We start from the raw sequence: 24452 nt of genomic DNA on the forward strand, positions 1-24452 counted from the left end.
AAAAATGATTATTTAACCTGTCTCCTCCCCTTCATCTATACTGATTGAAGTGGATTTAACAGGTGACATCAATAAGGGATCATAGCTTTCACCTGGTCAGTCTGTCATGAAAGAGCAGGTTTTCATAATGTTTTGTAGACTCAGTGTATTTGTATTTATTATGGGTCCAGCAAAATTAAGGCAGTTCTACATTTTTTATTACATTACAATACATTCACAACAGATTTCACAACATTAAGTGTGTGCCCTCAGGCCTCTACTCTACTACCACATATCTATAACACAAAATCCATGTTATCGTGTATGCATGTTTATGTGTTGCTTCACAGTCCCCGCTGTTCCATAATGTGTATTTTTATCTGGGTTTTTTAAAATCTAATTTTACTGCTTGCATGAGTTACTTGATGTGGAATAGAGTTCCATGTGGTCATGGCTCTATGTAGTAGGCACAGACACATGCATACACACACGAACATATGGATTTTGTGCCTCCCATAGTCTGTTCTGGACTTGGGGACTGTGAAGAGACCTCTGGTGGCATGTCTTGTGGGGTATGCATGGGTGTCCAAGCTGTGTGCGCCAGTACTTCAAAACAGACAGCTCGGTGCATTCAACGTCAATACCTCTCACAAATACAAGTAGTGATGAAGTCAATCTCTCCTCCACTTTGAGCCAGGAGAGATTGACATGCATATTAGTAATGTTAGCTCTCTGTGTACATCCAAGGGCCATTCTTAGTATATATATTTGGTGTATATAAGTATATATTGCATTTGGATTACTGATAGTGTTATTTGGGTTGTTAACTGGATTCATTCTGACATTTCTTGATTTGTTTGATTATTTGTGTACTTGTTTGACATTTTACTGCACTGTTAGGAGCTAGTAACACAAGCATTTCGCTGCACCCGCTATAACATTTGCTAAACTGTGTACGCGACCAATAAACTTTGATTTGATTTGAACGGAAACAGAGAGATGTCTTGAAAAGCTCACCTAATAGAAGAGGTCCTGGAGAACGGTGGAACATGCCACTCACCTCAAGCCCCAGTGAATCTTCATGTGTGCGTTCATCATCTGTGTGTGTGACCTTGCACTAGAAAATGACCCATTGTGTCCCCATATCCCCAGGAGGGTCGAAGGAGCACACGACTGAGGTTTGAGTATCTTTTGCCATTTGGCTGCTGTAAACGATCTGGCTGAACTCAGCCGACTCCCCAGCCCAGCCAGGAGGAATGTCGTGTGGAGAGATCAACAAGCTGTGTGGCATCATGTTTACTCTGTACCACTGGCCGTGCCACGTATCTGTCTGCATTCATCGCCCACCACAATGCCGCAATTACAGACCATTGAACCCTGATTTACTGGGCTCTTTTGTAGATGCTTGCTTTTGGGATAAGCGCGTATGAGAAATGACTAAAATGTCATGTAAATATTGTGACGTTTTTGATGATTTATTGTGAAGACGTCTGCTATTCGCACTCACGTGTCCCAGTCTCTTCCTCGTTCCCTCTACCCTTCCTTCTGAAACCTTTTCCCATTGTGATAGCCAACTCTCACCCTTCTTGTTATCCTTGTGTAAGGGATGCAGGATGGGGAAGGAGGATAGAGACTGAACCAAAACAAACATCTCCACACTAAATGAAAGGGGCAGACAGAGAGCATGGCCTCTCTAACCTCTCTGTAATTAGGGCCTGGTTTTTCTCTGGGGAGGGCTGTGTATGTGGTCTGGCCTGTAGCAGGGTGGGGTCCTTGGGGCCTCCAACAGGGTGGGGTTCAGCCCAGCAGATGTCAGTCTCCCTGGGGTACCCCTGTCTGTCTCTCTTTCTGGCCCTGCCTAGTCTCAGGGAGAAGATCAGGAGCCCCTTGACGTCAGAAGAAAGTAATACTAAGTGTATGTCTACACCCTGGGGCTCACCTCCGAACTGAAGGGCAGGCGGACTCAAATAATACACAAACATAACTTCCTTAGGACGGCAAGACTTTATTAAGCAGCTCTTCATTAACACAGCAGTTACTTCGTCAATACAGTGCAGTATTAGTTCATCAATACTTCGCATACTTCTTAAAGACGGAATTTGTTTGTCAATGCATCGTCCCACTAAGCCCAAACCAGATGGGATGGCGTATCGCTGCAGAATGCTGTGGTAGCCATGCTGGTTAAGTGTGCCTTGAATGCTAAATAAATCACGACAGTGTCACCAGCAAAGCACCATCACACCTCCTCCATGCTTCACAGTGGGAACCACACATGTGGAGATCATCCGTTCACCCACACCGCGTCTCACAAAGACACGGCAGTTGGAACCAAATATCTCATTTGGACTCATCAACCAAAGGACAGATTTCCACCGGTCTAATGTCCATTGCTCGTGTCTCTTGTCCCAAGCAAGTCTCTTCTTCCTCTTATTGGTGTCCTTTAGTAGTGGTTTCTTTGCAGCAATTTGACCATGAAGGCCTGATTTCACGCAGTCTCCTCTGAACAGTTGATGTTGAGATGTGTCTGTTACTTGAACTGTGAAGAATTTATTTGGGTTGCAATCTGAGGCTGGAAACTAATGAACTTATCCTCTGCAGCAGAGGTAACTCTGGATCTTCCTTTCCTGTGCCGGTCCTCATGGGAGCCGGTTTCATCATAGCGCTTGATGGTTTTTGCGACTGCGCTTCAAAAAAAAGTTCAAAGTTATTCAAATTTTCCATAATGACTGACCATGTCTTAAAGTAATGATAGACTGTCATTTCTCTTTGCTTATTTGAGCTGTTCTTGCCATAATATAGACTTGGTCTTTTATCAAATAGGGCTATCTTCTGTATACCACCCCTACCTTGTCACAACACAACTGATTGGCTCAAACGCATTAAGAAGGAAAGAAATTCCACAAATTAACTTTTAACAAGACACACCTGTTAACCTCATGAAGCTGGTTGAGATAATGCCAAAAGTGTGCAAAGCTGTCGTCAAGGAAAAGTTTGGCTACTTTGGGTGATTTGTTTAACACTTTTTGGGTTACTACATGATTCCATATGTGTTATTTCATAGTTTTGATGTCTTCACTACTATTCTACAATGTAGAAAATAGTAAAAATTAAGAAAAACCCTTGAATGAGTAGGTGTGTCCAAACTTTTGACTGGTACTGTATATTCTGGGCTGGTACTGTATATTCTGACTGGTACTGTACTTCCCCCTCCCTCGGTAGATGTGCCTTGATGCACGCTAATAGGTACATTTTATTAACTACAAACATATACAGTGCCTTCAGAAAGTATTCACACCTCTTGACTTTTCCCACATTAATGGATTTAATTGTCATTTTTTGTCAACAATCTACACAAAATACTCTAATGTCAAAGTGGAAGAAAAATTCTAACATTTGTAAAAAAAAAATAACATGCATACCCATAACATGATGCAGCTACCACTATGCTTGAAAATATGGAGATCAGTCCTCAGTAATATGTTTTGTGTTGGATTTGCCCCAAACATAACACTTTTTTGTAGTATTACTTTAGTGCCTTGTTGCAAACAGGACATGCATCATTTGGAATATTTTTTATTCTGTACATGCTTCCTTTTCACTCTGTCAATTAGGTTATTACTGTGGAGTAACTATAATGTTGTTGATCCATCCTTATTTTTCTCCTATCACAGCCATTAAACAAACTGTTTTAAAGTCACCGTTGTCCTCATGGTTTCCTTCCTCTCCGGCAACTGGGTTAGGAAGGACACCTGTATCTCTGCGCTACAGTGCGGTAGACATTTAAAAGGCAATGTTCCTGCATTAGCGGAGACTGCATTCACGGTAAATGCTGCGCATATGTCGGCTCAATTGGAAATTACCTTTAAATTTAAATTGCGCTATAACGCTGAAGTCTCATGTCTTCTCCTAATAGAGAGCCACCCCCAGGGAGGCTGAAAAGGGATCCCATTCCTACTAGTCAGCAAGTCAACAGAGTCCCTCTGTACTGGGACACCTTCCATTAGGTGTCCATGTAGCCTGTAGTAGAACACTGTGGGCACCCCACAACCCTTGTCCTGTTCTGCCAACCTGTAGCTACTAGACAGCCACAGGCTTTGCAATGCTGGGCAGATTAACGGTTTCCCTGGTAACCAAATACAGTTTACAGAGTTCTCTCTTCTGTGAACAGACGGCCAGTCCAAAAGACCAAAACACAATCTGGAAAACCCTGGATTGTACCAGCCACCACACTTTCCATCTCTCGCTCCACGAAAATAACGTGAGAATGTTATGTTTCTGAAATCAGGCTGGTTTTGAAAGTTGCCTTTTGAAATCCACCTTTTTAAACAACACTGAAATAATGTAACTGAATTCAAATCTAATTTTATTTGTCACATGCTTTGTAAACCACAGGTGTAGACTAACAGTGAAATGCTTACTTATGGGCCCTTCCCAACAATGCAGAGAGAACAATAGAACACAAGGAATAAATACACAATGAGTAACGATAACTTGGCTATATATCGCCTGGTACCAGTACCGAGTCGATGTGCAGGGGTATGAGGTAATTGAGGTAGATGTGTACCAATAGGTAAGGGTAAAGTGACTAGGCAACAGGATAGATAATAAACAGTAGCAGCAGCGTATGTGGCGAGTCAAAATAGTTAGTGCAAAAAGGGTCAATGCAGATAACCAATAGCTACCCAGACTAACTATTTAGTCTTATGGCTTTGGAGTAGAAGCTGTTCAGAGTCCTGTTGGTTCCAGACTTGATGCATCTGTACCGCTTGCCGTGCGGTAGCAGAGAACAGTCTATGACTTGGATGACTGGAGTCTGACCATTTTTAGGACCTTCCTAACACTGCCTGGTGTACTGGGCCGTACGCACTACCCTCTGTAGCGCCATGCGGTTGGATGCCAAGCAGTTGCCATACCAAGCAGTGATGCAGCCAGTCAAGATGATCAATGGTGCAGCTGTATAACTTTGAGGATCTGAGGGCCCATGCCAAATCTTTTCAGCCTCCTGAGGGGAAAGAGGCATTGTCGTGCCTTCTCACGACTGTGTTGGTTTGTATGGCCCATGTTAATTCCTTAGTGATGTAGACACTGAGGAACTTGAAGCTCTCGACCCGCTTCACTACAGCCTCGTCAATGTGAATGGGGGCGTGCTTGGCCCTCCGTTTCCTGTAGTCCACGATCAGCTCCTTTGTCTTGCTGACGTTGAGGAGGAGGTTGTTGTCCTGGCACCACACTGCCAGGTCACTGACCGCCTCCCTATAGGCTGTCCCTATAAGGCCCTGTGTAGCTCAGTAGAGCATGGCGCTTGCAACGCCAGGGTTGTGGGTTCGTTTCCCACGGGGGGCCAGTATGAAAATGTATGCACTCACTAACTGCAAGTCACTCTGGATAAGAGCGCCTGCTAAATGACAAAAAAATTATTAATAATCAGTCGGTGATCAGGCCTACCACCGTCGTGTCATCAGCAAACTTAATGATGGTGTTGGAGTCCTGTGCGGCCATGCGGTCGTGAGTGAACAGGGAGTACAGGAGGGGACTAATCATGCACCCGAGGGGCCCAAGTGTTGCGCATCAACATGGTGGATGTGTTGTTGCCTACCCTCACCACCTGAAGGCAGCCCGTCAGGATGTCCAGGATCCAGTTGCAGATGGAGGTGTTCAGTCCCAGGGTCCTGAACTTAATGATGAGCTTGAAAGCTGAGCTGGTGTTGAACACTGAGCTGTAGTCAATGAACAGCATTCTCACATAGGTGTTCCTCTTGTTCAGGTGGGAGAGGGCAGTGTGGAGTTCTGTAGAGATTGCGTGATCTGGATGTGTTGGGGCGGTATGCAAACTCGAGTGGGTCCAGGGTATTTGGGAGGATGGCGTTCATGTGAGCCATAACCAGCCTTTCAAAGCATTTCATGGCTACAGATGTGACTGCTACAGAGCGACAGTCAATTAGACAGGTTACCTTGGCGTTCTTGGGCACAGGGACTATGGTGGACCACTTGAAACATGTAGGTATTACAGACTGGATCAGGGAGAGGTTGAAAATGTCAGTGAAGACACTTGCCAGCTGGTCAGCGCATGCTCTGAGTACGTGTCCTGGTTATTCAGCTGGCTACGCAGCCTTGTGAATGTTAACCTGTTTAAAGGTCTTACATCAGCTATGGAGAGTGAGATCACACAGTTGTCCAGAACAGCTGGTGCATTCATGCATGGTTCAATGTTGCTTCCCTCGAAGCGAGCATAGAAGGGATTTAGCTTGTCTGGTAAGCTTGTGTCACTGGGCAGTTCGCGGCTGGGTTTCGTTTTGTAATCCATGATGGATGTGGCAGGGCTTGCAAACTAACGAGCCAGCGAAGTAGCATTTGATCTTAGTCCTGTATTGGCACTGCCTGTTTGATGGCTCGGAGATCATAGTGGGATTTATTATAAGCGTCGGGATTAGTGTCCCGCTCCTTGAAAGCGGAAGCTCTAGCCTTTAGCTCAGTGCGGACGTTGCCTGTAATCCATGGCTTCTGGTTGGGATATGTACGTACGGTCAATGTGGGGACGACGTCGTCGATGCACTTATTAATGACGCCGGTGACTAATGCGGTAAACTCCTCAAATGTTATCGGATGAATCCCGGAACATGTTCCAGTCTGTGCTAGCGAAACAGTCCTGTATCTTAGCATCCGCTTCATCGGACCACTTCCGTATTGAGGGAGTCACTGGTACTTCCTGTTTGAGTTTTTGCTTGTAAGCAGGAATCAGGAGGATAGAATTACGGTCAGATTTGCCCAAGGGAGGGTGAGGAAGGGCCTTGTATGCGTTTCTTTGTGGGGAGTAAAGGTGATCTCAAATTTTGTTGCCTCTAGTTGCACAGGTGACATGCTGGCAACATTTTGGTAAAACTGTTTTCAGTTTCCCTGCATTACAATCACCGGCCATGAGAAGCGCCACCTCTGGGTGAGCATTTTCTTGTTTGCTTATGGCCCTATACTGCTCGTTGAGTGCAGTCTTAGTGCCACCATTGGTTTGTGGTGGTAAATAGACCGCTACAAAAAAGTGGTAAATAGTATGGTCTGCAGCTTATCATGAGGTATTCTAACTCAGGCGAGCAAAAACTTGAGACTTCCTTAACATTAGCGATCGCGCACCAGCTGTTGACATCTTACCAGAGGCTGCCAACCAGTCTTGACGAAGCATGGAAAAGCCAGCGAGATGTATATTAACCATGTCCTTGTTCAGCCATGACTCCTTTAAACATAGAATATTACAGGTCTTCAAGTCCTGTTGATAGGAGAGTCTCGAATGGAGCTCGTCCAGTTTGTTCTCTAGTGACTGTACGTTCGCCAACAGAATGGAGGGTAGGATGCCGGCTCGTCTGCCTCTTTGGCACCGTCGCTTGCTCTTTCAGAGTTCCGGGGATTAGGGCCTGGCCCGGAGTAGGCAGTACGTCCAGAGCTGCCGACTCGTTGAAGTAGAAATTGTCATCCAAATCGAGTTAGTGATCGCAGTTCTGATCTCCATAAGCTGTTTTCGGTCATAGGAAATGGCGGAAACATGTAAAAATTTTTTAAAAAAAGGTAAAAATATGCATAAAAAGAAAGAAAGAAAAATAGCAGAATTTGTCAGCAGCCTGTAAAACAGCTGCTCTCCACTGCAGCAACATCTTAGCATCCATGCACATCCTTGGACAGGATATGGCTCTCACGGCACGCGGCATGCTGCGACTTCACTAAGCCTCAGAGGTGAGTATGCTGGGGCCAACGATAATACCCAGAATAAATCAAATCAAATTTTATTCGTCACATACACGTGTTTAGCAGAATACCCAGCAGGCTTCCCATAGAGACACACACAGCAGGTTCACCAATTCCCACATAACGACAGAGAGAGAGCCATCACTCATAGGCTACATGTACTAAGGTTATATACTGCCACGGGCATATTTCTATATATTGTGACTGTCACAACTTTGTTGTGGACTATGCAAAGAATCGATTTCCATAAATCTGCTTTTAAAATCCATTCTTCTAGAGCAAAAAGGGCCAAATGTAGATGAGGCTTTGTTATAGGCTTAATAAAAGGGCATGGGGCATTTTTTCAGCACTAACACCACTCATCAAAATAGTTTGGGCAGGAAGCCCTGCCGTAACTTAAGCCTCTGTTTCCTAAATAGTCCATTAATCTCATTACTGAAGGATAGGGCCAGGCTGGCTCCTCGCTCCTATACACCAAAGCTGCATCCAGGTGGCAACCTATTCCCTACATAGTGTACTACTTTTTACCAAAGCCCATAGGGCTCCAGTCAAAGGTAGTGCATCATGTAGGGAATAGGGTGCTATTTGGGACACAGACCAAATACCAGCTGCTCTGACAGGCTTGTTCCTCGCCTCACAGCTCCCACTGTCAGAACCAAAGCTGCCTAGATTGTTACTGTTGCTGAGTGCAGATTTTGCTGGATGAGTTCCCACTGCTTTTTGACATCAGAGTGGGGAGAGGCTGTGTTAGATGATATCTAAATGTATAGTCCTCCTCCAATGGCTGGCTTTATACAATGGTTTAGATTAAGGAGGGAAGAGTAAAAGACTGACTGGTTAAACTCCCTGATTTCCCCTCACATAGAGACCTACCAAGCCCCCCACACACCACACACACAGAGAAGGTCCCAGTGAAAGCAGGAACAGGATGTAATCTTATGTTTTCAAATTAGCCAGCAGCATAAGAAGGGCCCTAACGACCAACGAGTTTCTAGCTGAACATTAATTACCAGGAGCAATTACTCTAGCAGTGAAAGGGCCTCAGCCAACCCTCATTAAATATCCTTTATACCCCAGGCTAAACTAAACACCCTTGAGAGCCATGCCTAACTCTGCCTTCTCTTGACAAGCATGTCTTGCCTTAGACGACGTACACTTGCCATATACGTACTGTTATTGTAAACCCACTGTGGTCTTATATTCTGACAATATGTGACATCAAAATTACCATGAGCTGTGAACTTCCAAACATGAGCAAAGTTTGTGATAAGGTTTCAACACAGAGGCTGAGCTTATGTAAGCATTGGAAAAGACCTGAGTGGATCCTGAGTGGCGCAGCGGTCTAAGGCACTGCATCGCAGTGCTAGAGGCGTCACTACAGACCCGGGTTCGAACCCGGGCTGTATCACAACCGGACATGATCGGGAGTCCCATAGGGAGGTGCACAATTGGTCCAGCGTCATCCGGGTTAGGAGAGGGTTTGGCCAGGGTAGGCCATCATTGTAAATAAGAATTTGTTCTTAACTGACTTGCCTAGTTAAATAAAGGTTAAAATAAATTGTTTTAAAAAACAGACTCAGCGTGAGTCCAAAACGATGTTTTAAAATTTCCCCTAATCTCATGGTTGTTCATTAGATTAACTGTGTGACTTTAGTCTGGAGGAGTGTTGTCTAGAAGCTCCCAAAGTGTTTCTGCTCTCTAGCAGGTTGCAGTGGTGTGTTGACATGAAAGAGAACTAGGCGGAGAGGAGAATGTTTTTGTGCCTTGGCATTATCCCAAATAGCACCATAATTGCCTATGTAGTGCAATAATTTTGACCAGGGCCCATAGGGCTCTGTTCAAATGTAGTGCACCATGTTGGGAATAGGGTGGTATTTGGGATGCAACTTTTGTTATAGCCATAACAGCTGTAAAACTGCACCAGGGTGCCAGGGGAATAGGGAACAAAAAGATTGCTAGAAACAGTCAAAATGAGGAGAGGAATATTTTAATGGTAACACACCCTCTATAATCATTAACATTTACTTTTTAGTGATTTAGCAGACGCTCTTATCCAGAGCGACTTACAGTTAGTGAGTGCATACATTATTTTTTATATTTTCCATACTGGCCCCTCGTGGGAATCGAACCCACAACCCTGGCGTTGCAAACGCCATGCTCTACCAACTGAGCTACATCCCTGCTGGCCATTCCCTCCCCTACCCTGGACGACGCTGCCGGCTACGACAGAGCCTGGATTCGAACCAGGATCTCTAGTGGCTAGCACTTCAGCCTTAGACCACTGCGCCACTCGGGAGACAGTTAGCTGGGTAAATAGTTGCTAGAGAGTCTACAGTCTTTTGTCCTAGAAAAGTAATTATTATCAGCAGTAGTGATTGTGCTTATCCTTGGGTTTGTTGCCTTCGTTTCTTAAATTTGTTTTGGGAATAGAGTTGATAGAAGCTAATGCCCAAATGAAGATCTTCTGTTGAAGAGAAAGGCTCTTTGTTATGTTATGTTATAGTCCAGAGTGCGACTGCAAGTTAATCGAATGGACAAAGGGGAGCTGTTGTGTTTGTTTGTGAGAACATTTCCTGTCGAACCCTCTAGCCAGAAATGACACTGACAAACAAGATGATTTCAACTTTATTTTGACTAGTACATATTCGTTTTTACAAAACCATTGAGGAAACTGCCAGTTAACTGTAATCCAGCTCTAATTCTTTAACTCTTAGGGTCTTTGGACTGTGACTTTAGGCCCAAAGAGGACACACCCCCAACACCCTGCTCTCACTCTGTCATAAGACAGTTATCTGCCAGCCGGTTACATAAAAAGCCCCACACCCACCTCTGGATGATGCGAGTCCAACGTTAACCATTCTGACTTGGGACTGATGGAATGCGAGTCAATAGCAGAGGGCCATGAGAAAAAAAAGTGGCAATATTCTGCCCTTGTTTATGTGCATGCCGGAGATCTCGGAGGGCATTACAGAGTCAAAGCATGGAGATTTGAAGGGCACAATCTTATCTCCCCATTGGTAATGGAATGCCTCTCCTTGAACTGAACTTTGTATTTTGTCCGTTAGTTTATATCACAGAAAAGAGATTCAGAACCCATCTCACTCCCACTACTGGCCATCACTCCTCTTTGTGTCGGTCTTTACTGTGCTGCTTTGGGTGTCCATATTTTTTCAGACTTTATGGTTCACGCCACCCTGAATGACTGTGTGTCTAGCCGGGCTATCAAAACGTCAATCAAGCAGTTGTCATAGAGACAAAATACTCAGACATGTAAAGGATGTGGTGTGATTGGAAGGATTGGAATTCCCCCAAATGATAGGAATGCACATTGTGTCTGTCCCGCCTTCACCCAAGTTTGTAATGGGTGCAAATACTTTGGAATACTTCATCACAATGGCTCACTCTACCGTGCCACAAGCACTGAATTAGTGACACATTTAGCAGCTACTGGAATACCAGCCCAACCGTGAAATTATACACATTCAAGTGTATTTTCTCTTCTCCATATTGCTGTAAAGGTAGAGCTAGTTTCCCCCCTCTCCACAGAAAGCTAGGGCTCCTCACATTCATGTATTCCAAGAGGCGTTGGTATGACATCATGCAGCATTTATGACCCAGTCCATTTTAGTGCATCTAGATGCTGAATCAAAGCCATGGGAAACGGAAACATAAACACAATCAGTGTTTGTGATGAAAGTGCGTAGTTTAAACAGCAGGCTTGGATATGAAGAGAATGTTAGATCAGCTTAACACACTTCATCATTGAGTTTATTCAGAGTACAGTTACATGCACACAATAATATGATAATTGTGAATATTCAGATTAATATAATAGTTTGATTTAAATGTTTACATGCTTTGCAAGAAGAACGATTTACCTGATAACCCTGTTTACATGGACACATCTGAAATCAGACTACCTGATAAGACTGATAAATGCAGGAAATCGACAATCAAAATAAACATTCTACCACAGCGACCATGCTATTTTTGAGAAGCCTATTCCCCCAAATAACGGACATACAGTACCAGTCAAAAGTTTGGACACACCTACTCATTCCAGGGTTTTTCTTTATTTTTACTATTTTCTACACTGTAGAATAATAGTGAAGACATCAGAACTATGAAATAACACATATGGAATCATGTAGTAACCAAAAAGTGTTAAACAAATCAAAATATATTTTATATTTGAGATTCTTCAAAGTAGCCACCCTTTGCCTTGATGACAGCTTTGCACACTCTTGGCATTCTCTCAACCAGCTTCATGAGGTAGCCACCTGGAATGCATTTCAATTAACAAAAAAGTTAATTTGTGGAATTTATTTCCTTCTTAATGCGTTTGAGCCAATCAGTTGTGGTGACAAGGTAGGGGTGGTATACAGAGGATAGCCCAATTTGGTAAAAGACCAAGTCCATATTATGTAAAGAACAGCTAAAATAAGCAAAGAAACGACAGTCCATCATTACTTTAAGACATGAAGGTCAGTCAATCCGAAAAACTTCAAGAACTTTGAAAGTTTCTTCAAGTGCAGTGGCAAAAACCATCAAGTGCTATGATAAAACTGGCTCTCATGAGGACCGCCACAGGAAAGGAAGACCCAGAGTTACCTCTGCTGCAGAGGATAGATTCATTAGAGTTAACTGCACCTCAGATTGCAGCCCAAATAAATGCTTCACAGTTCAAGTAACAGACACATCAACATCAACTGTCCAGAGGAGACTGCGTGAAATCAGGCCTTCATGGTCAAAGTGCTGCAAAGAAACCACTACTAAAGGACACCAATAATAATAAGAAGAGACTTGCTTGGACCAAGAGACACGAGCAATGGACATTAGACCGGTGGAAATCTGTCCTTTGGTCGATGAATCCAAATGAGATTTTTGGTTCCAACTGTCTTTGTGAGATGCAGAGTTGGTGAATGGATGATCTCCGCATGTCTGGTTCCCACCGTGAAGCATGGAGGAGGTGTGATGGTGTGGGGGTGCTTTGCTGGTGACACTGTCAGTGATTTATTTAGCATTCAAGGCACACTTAACCAGCATGGCTACCACAGCATTCTGCAGCGATACGCCATCCCATCTGTTTTGCGCTTAGTGGGACTATCATTTGTTTTTCAACAGGACAATGACCCAAAACACACCTCCAGGCTGTGTAAGGGCTATTTGACCAAGAAGGAGAGTGCTGGAGTGCTGCATCAGATGACCTGGCTTCCATAATCACCCGACCTCAACCAAATTGAGATGTTTGGGATGAGTTGGAACGCAGAGTGAAGGAAAAGCAGCCAACAAGTGCTCAGTACATGTGGGAACTCCTTCAAGACTGTTGGAAAAGCATTCCTCATGAAGCTGGTTGAGAGAATGCTAAGAGTGTGCAAAGCTGTCATCAAGGCAAAGGGTGGCTACTTTAATATATTTTGATTTGTTTAACACTTTTTTGGTTACTACATGATTCCATATGTGTTATTTCATAGTTTTGATGTCTTCACTATTATTCTACAATGTAGAAAATAGTAAAAATTAAGAAAAACCCTGGAATGAGTAGGTGTGTCCAAACTTTTGACTGGTACTGTATAAAGTTTGTATGTGAAAACTATTTCTAAGATGCATACTTTCAGTTTTTCAGAACTCACTTCACTCGTGCATAAGAGGGAGGCTTGCGCTACCACACGCTGGCACCTGCGCAGATCAAATACACAGCTGGAACGCCGATTAAGCCGTTTACATGTCCTAACAATTTGAAAGATTGCTCAGAAAACCAGGTGTTTTAATCAACGTATGTTTTCTTCGATTATGACCTTACACCGATTATCTAATTATTAGTGTGCATAGAAAGCTCTCTCCTTCCCAGCAAACCGATACACATTCCCAGAACATTAGCCAAGATTCCCATTAAGTTCTAGTTAGGGTTTTATCTAACAGATGTTTTCCAATCTGCTTTTTTTGCTTTAAGGAGCTACACTAAGAATGTGGTGGTAATATTAGTTAAAACTTCAATATAAACTTTTTTCTAAATAATAATAATAATAAAAATAATATGCCATTTAGCAGACGCTTTTATCCAAAGCGACTTACAGTCATGCGTGCATAAATTTATTTATTTTTTTGTGTATGGGTGGTCCCGGGGATCTGAAATGTTCTGAGGACCTCCAAGGCAAGGTAAAATGTACAGTCGTGGTCAAACGTTTTGAGAATGACACAAATACTAATTTTCTCAAAGTCTGCTGCCTCAGTTTTGATGATGGCAATTTGCATATACTCCAGAATGTCATGAAGAGTGATCAGATGAATTGCAATTAATTGCAAAGTCCCTCTTTGCCATGAAAATGAACTTAATCCCCCAAAAATATTTCCACTGCATTTCAGCCCTGCCACAAAAGGACAAGCTGCCATCATGTCAGTGATTCTCTCGTTAACACAGGTGAGAGTGTTGACGAGGACAAGGATGGAGATCACTCTGTCATGCTGATTGAGTTAGAATAACAGACTGGAAGCTTTAAAAGGAGGGTGGTGCTTGAAATCATTGTTCTTCCTCTGTTAACCATGGTTACCTGCAAGGAAACAGGTGCCGTCATCATTGCTTTGCACAAAAAGGCTTCACAGGCAAGGATATTGATGCTAGGAAGATTGCACCTAAATCCACCATTTATCGGATCATCAAGAACTTCAAGGAGAGAGGTTCAATTGTTGTGAAGAAGGCATCAGGGCGCCCAAGAAAGTCCAGCAAGTGCCAGGATTGTCTCCTAAAGTTGATTCAGCTGCGGGATCGGGGCACCACCAGTGCAGAGCTTGCTCAGGAATGGCAACAGGCAGGTGTGAGTGCATCTGCACGCACAGTGAGACGAATACTTTTGGAGGATGGCCTGGTGTCAAGAAGGACAGCAAAGAAGCCACAGAACGTCATTTTCTCTGATGAATCCCCTTTCCGATTGTTTGGGGCATCCAGAAAACACCTTGTCCGGAGAAGACAAGGTGAGCGCTACCATCAGTCCTGTGTCATGCCAACAGTAAAGCATCCTGAGATCATTCATGTGTGGGGTTGCTTCTCAGCCAAGGGAGTGGGTTCACTCACATTTTTGCCTAAGAACACAGCCATGAATAAAGAATGGTACCAACACATCCTCAGAGAGCAACTTCTCCCAACCATCCAAGAACAGTTTGGTGATGACCAATGCCTTTTCCAGCATGATGGATAACCTTGCCATAAGGCAAAGTGATAACTAAGTGGCTCGGGGAACAAAACATCAACATTTAGGGTCCATTTCTAAGTGACCCCAAACTTTTGAACGGTAGTGTCATCCTTAATCCCATTGAGAACTCCAAGCATTGATTATGCAAGAATGTGCTGCCATCAGTCAGGATGTGGCCCAGAAGTTAATTGACAGCATGCCAGGGCGGATTGCAGAGGTCTTGAAAAAGAAGGGTCAACACTGCAAATATTGACTCTTTGCATAAACTTAATGTAATTGTCAATCAAAGCCTTTGACACTTATGGAATGCTTGTAATTATACTTCAGTATACCATAGTAACATCTGACAAAAATATCTCATAACAATGAAGCAGCAAACTTTGTGAAGACCAATACTTGTGTCATTCTCAAAACATTTGATCACGACTGTATATTGCATGAACATCAATGGAATATTATGTTCAACCTAAAACAAATATGCTATGAACGTCATAAAAACAGACTTATTTGGAAATTGTGGAACATTCTGCAACATTGTGAGAATATTCTTGGAACATCCCAGACAACTCCCATAACTTAATTAAATGTTCTGGGAACCTTTATAGAACTTAGACCAGGTGTTCCGTCAACATTCTTACATTCTAGGAATGTCCTGTGCAACCAAACTTAAAAATATATTAATGTCACCACAACTGAGCATATTTTGTGTGTTTGGGAACCCATGTCTTGTAATGTACCCACACTGTTCCCACAACATTTACATTTACGTCATTTAGCAGACGCTCTTATCCAGAGCGACTTACATTATTTATTTTTCATACCCCCTGTGGGAATCGAACCCACAACCCTGGCATTGCAAACACCATGCTCTATCAACTGAGCTACATCCCTGCCGGCCATTCCCTCCCCTACCCTGGACGACGCTGGGCCAATTACGCGCCGCCCCATGGGTCTCCCGGTCACGGCCGGCTACGACAGAGCCTGGATTCGAACCAGGATCTCTAGTGGCCTTAGACCACTGCGCCACTCAGGAGACAACCTAATGAAAATATTCTGGGAACCTTTAAAGAACAGCTGAAATGTGTTCTGCGGACGTTCTTGTAACATCAGGTGGTTCAATGGTTTTTGCACCCTAAAAGAAACATTGTAGAATCATCCGCACATCTGGACAGTTTGTGTTTCGGGAACATATCTTTTGTGATGTCCCAACAATGTTCTCACCAGACTGTTCCCACAACCTAATGAAACATTCTGGGAACCTTAAAAGAACAGATTGAATGTTTTCTAGGAACGTTCTTAGAACATCAGGCAAATGTTTTATACAAAAATTCTATAATCATCAGCACGACTGGACAGTTTTTGTGTTACGAGAAACATTTGCCGCAACCTAATGAATGTTGTGGGAACTTTCACACAAACAATTTTGGTTTGCTGGGTTGTTGGTCTCAGTGGCTGACACCTCTAAAAAGGTTTGCACTGGCAATCCTGCTGCAACATCTGAGACCTACATCTACCACTGGAATGCATGGCCTTCCGTGGTCAGGTGCTTAGGAGCCCTAATGGCTACAGTTACAGAGGACTCCCATCTCAGTTACCCACAGTAAACCTTGAGTCACCATAGCCATGCTGCAACTGCTATAGATGACGACCCAACTAACGGTAGCCTCCAACTGTAACTCACCACAGTGGAGCTCCAGTGTCTGGGGGGGGGGTCATGTGGTTGGTCTCAAAGTTCTCTCCCCAGAGGCAGGCTTTGCATGCTATGCTGCCATCAGACTATCCACAAACATGCATGTTTGTATGAAAGATAAGCCCAGTGGCCCCTGGGAAATGGGTTTATTGGTTTCCAGATATATCCAGAGGCCTGTACTGTAATGGCTCATGTTTGGCTCTTTTGAATAGAAGCACAAAGAAGGTTCTTTAATAAAACCCTGGAATCAGCTGCCTCTCCTACCCGGGTTAATGATATTACTGGCCCTAAATTCACTGTGTCATTGATTAAACCTTATCCACAACAATTACCCTTCAAGAACAAGACCACAACTGTCCTCTGGACTGATGCTGGATTCATCAACTTACCAAGACATGATAAAACCCCCTCCCCATTATAGAGACAATGTTCATTCACTGTGAAACATTAAAATAGTATTTCTCTTTGAGAATATTGAATTTTGACGTCATGGAACTTGACATCCAACCTCTTCATGTCTTTACAGCCAGACAGCTGTAGTTTAAAATAGGGCCAGACAGCTGTAGTTTAAAAAAGGGCAGTGGCGACCCGTCATTTAGGGCAGGTAGGGCAGAGCCCCACCTGTTTGGAGCCCCACATTCTTAGCAAAAATAAATAAATAAATAATTAATAGCATGTTATTTTGGCATTAATAAGTGTCACATATCAGTTTGAAAACAACGTTAAAAAAATATACAGTTGAAGTCGAAAGTTTACATACACTCAGGTTGGAGTCATTAAAACTAGTTTTTCAACCACTCCACACATTTCTTGTTAACAAAGTATAGTTTTGGCAAGTCGGTTAGGACATCTACTTTGTATATGACACAAGTAATTTTTCCAACAATTGTTTAAAGACAGATTATTTCACTTATAATTCACTGTATCACAATTCCAGTGGGTCAGAAGTTTATATACACTAAGTTGACTGTGCCTTTAAACAGCTTGGAAAGTTCCAGAAAATGATGTCATGGCTTTAGAAGCTTCTGATAGGCTAATTGACATCATTTGAGTCAATTGGAGGTGTACCTGTGGATGTATTTCAAGGCCTACCTTCAAACTCAGTGCCTCTTTGCTTGACATCATGGGAAAATCAAAAGAAATCAGCAAAGACCTCAGAAAAAAAATGGTAGACCGCCACAAGTCTGGTTTATCCTTGGGAGCAATTTCCAAATGCCTGAAGGTACCACGTTCACCTGTACAGACAATAGTATGCAAGTATAAACACCATGGGACCACGCAGCCATCATACCACTCAGGAAGGAGACGCGTTCTGTCTCCTAGAGATTAACGTACTTTGGTGCGAAAAGTGCAAATCAATCCCAGAACAACAGCAAAGGACCTTGTGAAGATGCTGGAGGAAACAAGTGCAAAAGTATCTATATCCACAGTAAAACGAGTCCTATATCGACATAACCTGAAAGGCCGCTCAGCAAGGAAGAAGCCACTGCTCCAAAACCGGTATAAAAAAGCCAGACTACGGTTTGCAACTGCACATGGGGACAAAGATCGTACTTTTTGGAGAAATGTCCTCTGGTCTGATGAAACAAAAATAGAACTGTTTGGCCATAATGACCATCGTTATGTTTGGAGGAAAAAGGGGGAGCTTGCAAGCCGAAGAACACCATCCCAACCGTGAAGCACGGGGGTGGCAGCATCATGCTGTGGGGGTGCTTTGCTGCAGGAGGGACTGGTGCACTTCACAAAATAGATGGCATCATGAGGAAGGAAAATTATGTGGATATATTGAAGCAACATCTCAAGACATCATTCAGGAAGTTAAAGCTTGGTCGCAAATGGGTCGTCCAAATGGACAATGACCCTAGGCATACTTCCAAAGTCGTGGCAAAATGGCTTAAGGACTACAAAGTCAAGGTATTGGAGTGGCCATCACAAAGCCCTGACCTCAATCCTATAGAACATTTGTGGACAGAACTGAAAAAGCGTGTGCGAGCAAGGAAGCCTACAAACCTGACTCAGTTACACCAGCTCTGTCAGGAGGAATGGGCCAAAATTCACCCAACTTATTGTGGGAAGCTTGTGGAAGGCTACACGAAACGTTTGACCCAAGTAACATTTTTTAAAGGCAATGCTACCAAATACTAACTGAGTGTATGTAAACTTCTGACTCACTGGGAATGTGATGAAATAAATAAAAGCTGAAATAAATCATTCTCAACTATTATTCTGACATTTCACATTCTTAAAATAAAGTGGTGATCCTAACTAACCTAAAACAGGGAATTTTTACTAGGATTAAATGTCAGGAATTATGAAAAACTGAGTTTAAATGTATTTGGCTAAGGTGTTTGTAAACATTCGACTTCAACTGTATAATCATTGAGTTAATAAAGTCGCATACAAACATGGTCTCTTTTTTGTTTTCTTGAGTAAGACATCTCCAAAATGCAGGTTTCAGCCTAGCTCAGTGCTGTGGGGGTGGGGCAAGCCAGCAGCATTGTGCCGTGATTGGCTCAGTGTTCTGTCACTCATGGGGACACTATGTCACCGCCAAGTCTAAGGGTAGACTTGGAAGATTCAAGGCCCTTGGGTTCTGCTATAGGGTTTACATTAGAAGTGCCCTTCCAAGAAGGCTCAAGGTCATTGGCCACAGATAAAATGACGTCAAATCACGTTATATGTACAGTAGCTTTGATTGGACTGATCATGTCAAAATCTTACCTAGCAGTCATCATCATGAATCAAGTCAACAATCTACTGGCAAATCCTTTTTAAACCTTGTCATATGAAGATAAATAATGAAGATAAATCATAGATAAAACGTATTGGTGCTCATCGGCCATCAACATTACACAACAAGTTAGAAATCGCAAATTCAACAATGAGTGGTTTGGAAGGAATCGGTGACAGTGGCTAACTGCAAGCATTGCAGCTGGGAAGTCGGGAATAAATGAGCTCCGACTGGAAAAATTAGTTTTGAACGGTCATCCAACTCGAAATTGTAAATCCAGCCTCATTCCCTTTCTTTGATGACAAAATTTGCCCATGAAGGACTGCCGTGCCACCTTCCTGTTCAAGTGAGCACAGCACAACAAGGTGAGTCCAAAAATGTATTTTATGCTGCTGCATAAATGATGTAATATGCCAGGGAAATATGTATACTGTAGCTAAGAAAGTAATACTAAGTGTACACTACCGTTCAAAAGTTTGGGGTCACTTAGAAACGTCCTTGTTTTCGAAAGAAAACAAAAAAAATTACCATTAAAATAACATCAATCAGTGTAGACATTGTTTGTTGTAAATGGCTATTGTAACTGGAAACAGCTGATTTTTAATGGAATATCTACATATGCGTACAGAGGCCCATTATCAGCAACCATCAGTCCTGTGTTCCAATGGTGCGGTGTTTGCTAATTCAAGTTTATCATTTTTAAAAGGCTAATTGATCATTAGAAAACCCTTTTGCAATTATGCTAGCACAGCTGAAAACTGTTGTGCTGATTAAAGAAGCAATAAAACTGGCCTTCTTGAGACTAGTTGAGTATCTGGAGCATTAACAATTGTGTGTTCGATTACAGGCTCAAAGTGGCCAGAAACAAATAACTTTCTTCTGAAACCCGTCAGTCTATTCTTGTTCTGAGAAATGAAGGCTATTCCATGTGAGAAATTGCCAAGAAACTGAAGATCTCGTACAACGCTGTGTACTACTCCCACAGAACAGCGCAAACTGGCTCTAACCAGAACAGAAAGAGGAGTGGGAGGCTCCGGTGCACAACTGAGCAAGAGGACAAATACATTACAGTGTCTAGTTTGAGAAACAGGCACCTCACAGGTCCTCAACTGGCAGCTCATTAAATAGTACCCGCAAAACACCAGTCTCAATGTCAACAGTGAAGAGGCGACTCCGGGATGCTGACCTTCTAGGCAGAGTTGCAAAGAAAAAGCCATATCTCAGACTGGCCAATAAAAATAAAAGATTAAGATGGGCAAAATAACACAGACACTGGACAGAGGAAGATTGGAAAAAAGTGTTATGGACAGACAAATGGAAGTTTGAGGTGTTCGGATCACAAAGAAGAACATTGTGAGACGCAGACCAAATTAAAAGATGCTGGAGGAGTGCTTGATGTCATCTATCAAGCATGGTGGAGGCAATGTGATGGTCTGGGGGTGCTTCGGTGGTGGTAAAGTGGGAGATTTGTACAGCGTAAAAGGGATCTTGAAGAAGGAAGGCTATCACTCCATTTTGCAACACCATGCCATACCCTGTGGACGGCGCTTGATTGGAGCCAATTTCCTCCTACAACAGGACAATGACCCAAAGCACAGCTCCAAACTATGTAATAACTATTTAGAGTGATGGAGTGGCCAGCACAGTCACTTCAGGAAGCATAGGGTGAAATCTCTTCAGATTACCTCAACAAATTGACAACTAGAATGCCAAAGGTCTGCAAGGCTGTAATTGCTGCAAATGGAGGATTCTTTTACGAAAGCAAAGTTTGAAGGACACAATTATTATTTATATTTTAGAGAAATGTCATCATCAAATATTGTAAGAGCTTTCATTGTCTGCTTATATGCCCCCTTTATTTATCCTACGGTTCTGACTTGGTGTACAGGGAGAATATGGTAAGAATGGCCCATGTTCTGAATTCTGTCGCTGTACATTTCAAAAGTGCTGAACAAATAGTTATATTGACTACATCCCGTCCTAGCTCGCTCATTAAATGTCTTAATCGAAATAATGGATTGCCTCTTATCCGCTCGTCGTGCCCTTATGCCATAGTTTGTACATCTCAATTGTCAGTAGAAACCACATTTGTTTAAGCAAGTCAGCCATTTCAGATATGTTCATTTTTTTAAGGCAGTAAAGGAGGCTGAATGAACTGTTTCGCTACCAGACAAGGCGCCGCTGATAGCAATGTGTAGCAGTGGTAAGGTTTTGGGACTGCTGTTGGGACAGCTTTATGTAGGCCCTAACAGTTTGTGGGCACCGTTTGTCACCGTTATAGTGCAATGAATGTATTGTTTAGTGTTGCGTAGTGGCTTGCTGGCATGCATCTAAAACATATTTTTTTTGTTTGCCTCACCAAGATTTACATGCTAAAATTGCCACTGGAAAAGGGACAGAAAAGTGTCAATAACGGGGGCTGATATGGCACACAGGGCCTCTCTATAGACTCATCAGGGGCGTGAATAGCTTTACATTTCAAAATCAGTACCACCAGCTTCTACAAAACATGCCAGTGATCTAGGCCATACATACAGAACTGAATCACCCTGGCAACAATCTACAGTCGTTTATGTTCTGGGTTTGGCAGAGATTTTTTCAAATGTGTTCCAAAACCTTATGCTGAACATTCCTTGGCAAATTCAAATAGCGGTGCCTGTGGCACAAGTGTCAACTATGTTGCAGGTGATTGTGGCCTGTGTCTGGAATGGGGGAGGAGGTAGGGAGGACTTGTAGCAACACCCCTGTGCTAATGATTCTCTAAGTGAAATGCAAGAGCTGAAAAAGCTGTTAACCTGAAACGGGAATGGTAACATTTTACTGATGTATAGTAATGTTCTGATTCTAACAATTTCACAATATAAACCTAAATAGTTAATAGTTAGTTGAACATCTATAACCATTTGTTAGGGTACTCTCCAATGATACAATCAAAAGGAAAAAGCACAGTATAGCTGTTTAATGCCAAAAGTAAACCACATCCTTCATGACCTATGGGGGGGGCAGTCACTTAATGAACTTTAATTACTGTAGATTCCCATTAAAATCTTGTTAATCTAATAACCAGACTGCTGCAATTGGCATATGCCTTTCTAATGTGTTGTGCGTATGTATAGAGCATGTTCTTAGGGCATGTTCCTTTCCACTTTAGAGTAAGGACCTTTTCCCCTTTAAAGTAACATTAAGCCCTTCACCGTTTATTTTCCTCCTCCTGGTTAGTCTGGCATACTGTTCCCCCAGTTCACAATGTGCCAGAGAGCTAATGTTTTACTGTCCCAGTGCCCAGATGAGCCACTACTGAGCTCTGGAGAAGCCATTATACAGACCGAACCAACACCAATCCCACCGCCGTAACACTATGCAATTATCTATATTAACAGACTTAACAGTGTGGTTTGGACCGGACTGCTGAACCTTCCCCTCACACCTTCCCAACAGAAATTCCCACCACACATACAGTTTGACGGTTGCCACAACCTAAGGCGCATCCCTTAAGGGACCTATTTTTACTCCCTGCTGAAATCAACAGATAATGTATGGTCAATTCCCCATCACACACACACCTGCTGGCTAATTAATTAGATAAACATGGTGCATCTTCACAGGACAAGCAGGAATCATACACAGGATAAGCTTCCTTCTCCTATTAGATGGAAAGACGCCCAAACACACTGCAGAGACGCCGATTGAACTTATACCAGAAGTATATTTCCCCATTTAAAAAGATTACATCTGAATAAAATATGCTTAATGGAGCTCCATGTTTCAGAAATGAGCGAGCCTGTTTTGGAAAGAGCGTGCTCTCCACACACACACAGGCGGCAGGTAGTCCAGCGGTTAGCGCATTGGGCCAGTAACAGAAAGGTTGCTGGTTCGAATACCCCAGCCGAAAAGGTGAAAAACCTGTCAATGTGCACTTGAGCAAGGTATTTATCCCTAATTTGCTCTAGGGGTGCCGTACTACTATGGCTGACCCTGTAAAACAACATATTTCACTGCACCTATCCGGTGTATGTGACAATAAAACATCTTTATGGTCACAAACACACCCACCCTTCTCAGGATGTTGTCTAATTATTCTCAACGGCAACTTTCCACTCCAGAGCAGTTGCATGCGGCCCCTCTGTCAGCTGGCCACCCCTACAACTTTTTACCAGCCCCAAACTCTAAAGCTACAAACTGCTTAATGTCACATAATAACACAAGCATTACAGAACACACTTGTGAAAAACCCCACATGTAATTTAAGATGCTTGAAATTACATCATGGTACATTTGATTGGCATGTTCACCTCTTGGCATAAAGTTTAAGTTAGGACTTCATGTTGCACATGCTACTTGCTCACAAACTCTCTCCCTTTCTATGCCTTGGTCATATTCTAACTCTCCTAGCTTTTCTCAGATTCAGAGAGATGACAAAAGGACTACAAGGTTAAGTTTGAGGTACCATGCTTACGGAGTTCGCTTACTGACTTAACCATAGTTTAAGACTGAGCATGTAAGACACACAGATTTCTTCAGAGCCACGAGTTGGAGAGGCTTAAAGAGGTGTAGTACTCACTGTGTAGGAGCAGAGCACAGAGAACCAGGGCTAGAGCCATCCCTCTCCAGGACCCATTCATTCTTCTCATGGACACAGCCATCCTCCAGTCCTTTGTGAGCGTAGCCGGTGTGTGTCTGTAGATGTGTGTGAAAGGGAGTGATGAATGAGTGAGTGAGGGCTGGGGGAGTAGTGTGTGTTTCCTGTGCTCGCAGAGCGGGACAGACTGGCAGGATAAAGCGTGGCTGGTTTCATATGGCCTCTCCTTTGCCCCCTCTCTCTATCCCTCCTTCGCCACACCCCTTTTCTTACTGGCTGAGTTGAACTCTTCTCATGCAGCTGGTCTTTTTCGTGTGTGTGTGTGTGTGTGTGTGTAGAAAGTGATTCAGGGCGTGAGCAGGGCGTAGTAGGTTTGTGTGAGTGGAATGGTAATATAATCCTGGTGTGCTTCATCACATCTGTCTTTTCAGATCAGCAAACCTATCCAGCTATTTCCCCAAACCTGGAAAGCTATTGCTGAGTTGTGTGAGAGAGACAGAGTGGTATGCCATCTAAAACTGTACTGTGCATTCTTTTAATGATCCCTAAAAT

The 24452-nt window shown here is 43.1% G+C and overlaps 1 protein-coding gene across 3 annotated transcripts in view; it reads right to left on the bottom strand.

Moving 5' to 3' along the window:
* The window catches only part of LOC121545738, a 65246-nt gene extending 41126 nt beyond the window's left edge, over positions 1 to 24120 (bottom strand). For all 3 annotated transcript variants that reach the window (XM_041856527.2, XM_041856526.2, XM_041856525.2), the window contains exon 1: positions 23883 to 24120. In XM_041856527.2, the coding sequence (XP_041712461.1) occupies positions 23883 to 23964 (82 nt within the window). In that variant the 5' untranslated portion in view covers positions 23965 to 24120. The remainder of the gene's footprint in view (positions 1 to 23882) is intronic.
* Between the last annotated feature and the right edge of the window lie 332 nt (positions 24121 to 24452).

Source organism: Coregonus clupeaformis, chromosome 30 (genome assembly GCF_020615455.1).
Source record: "Coregonus clupeaformis isolate EN_2021a chromosome 30, ASM2061545v1, whole genome shotgun sequence".
Classification (NCBI taxonomy): Eukaryota; Metazoa; Chordata; class Actinopteri; order Salmoniformes; family Salmonidae; genus Coregonus; species Coregonus clupeaformis.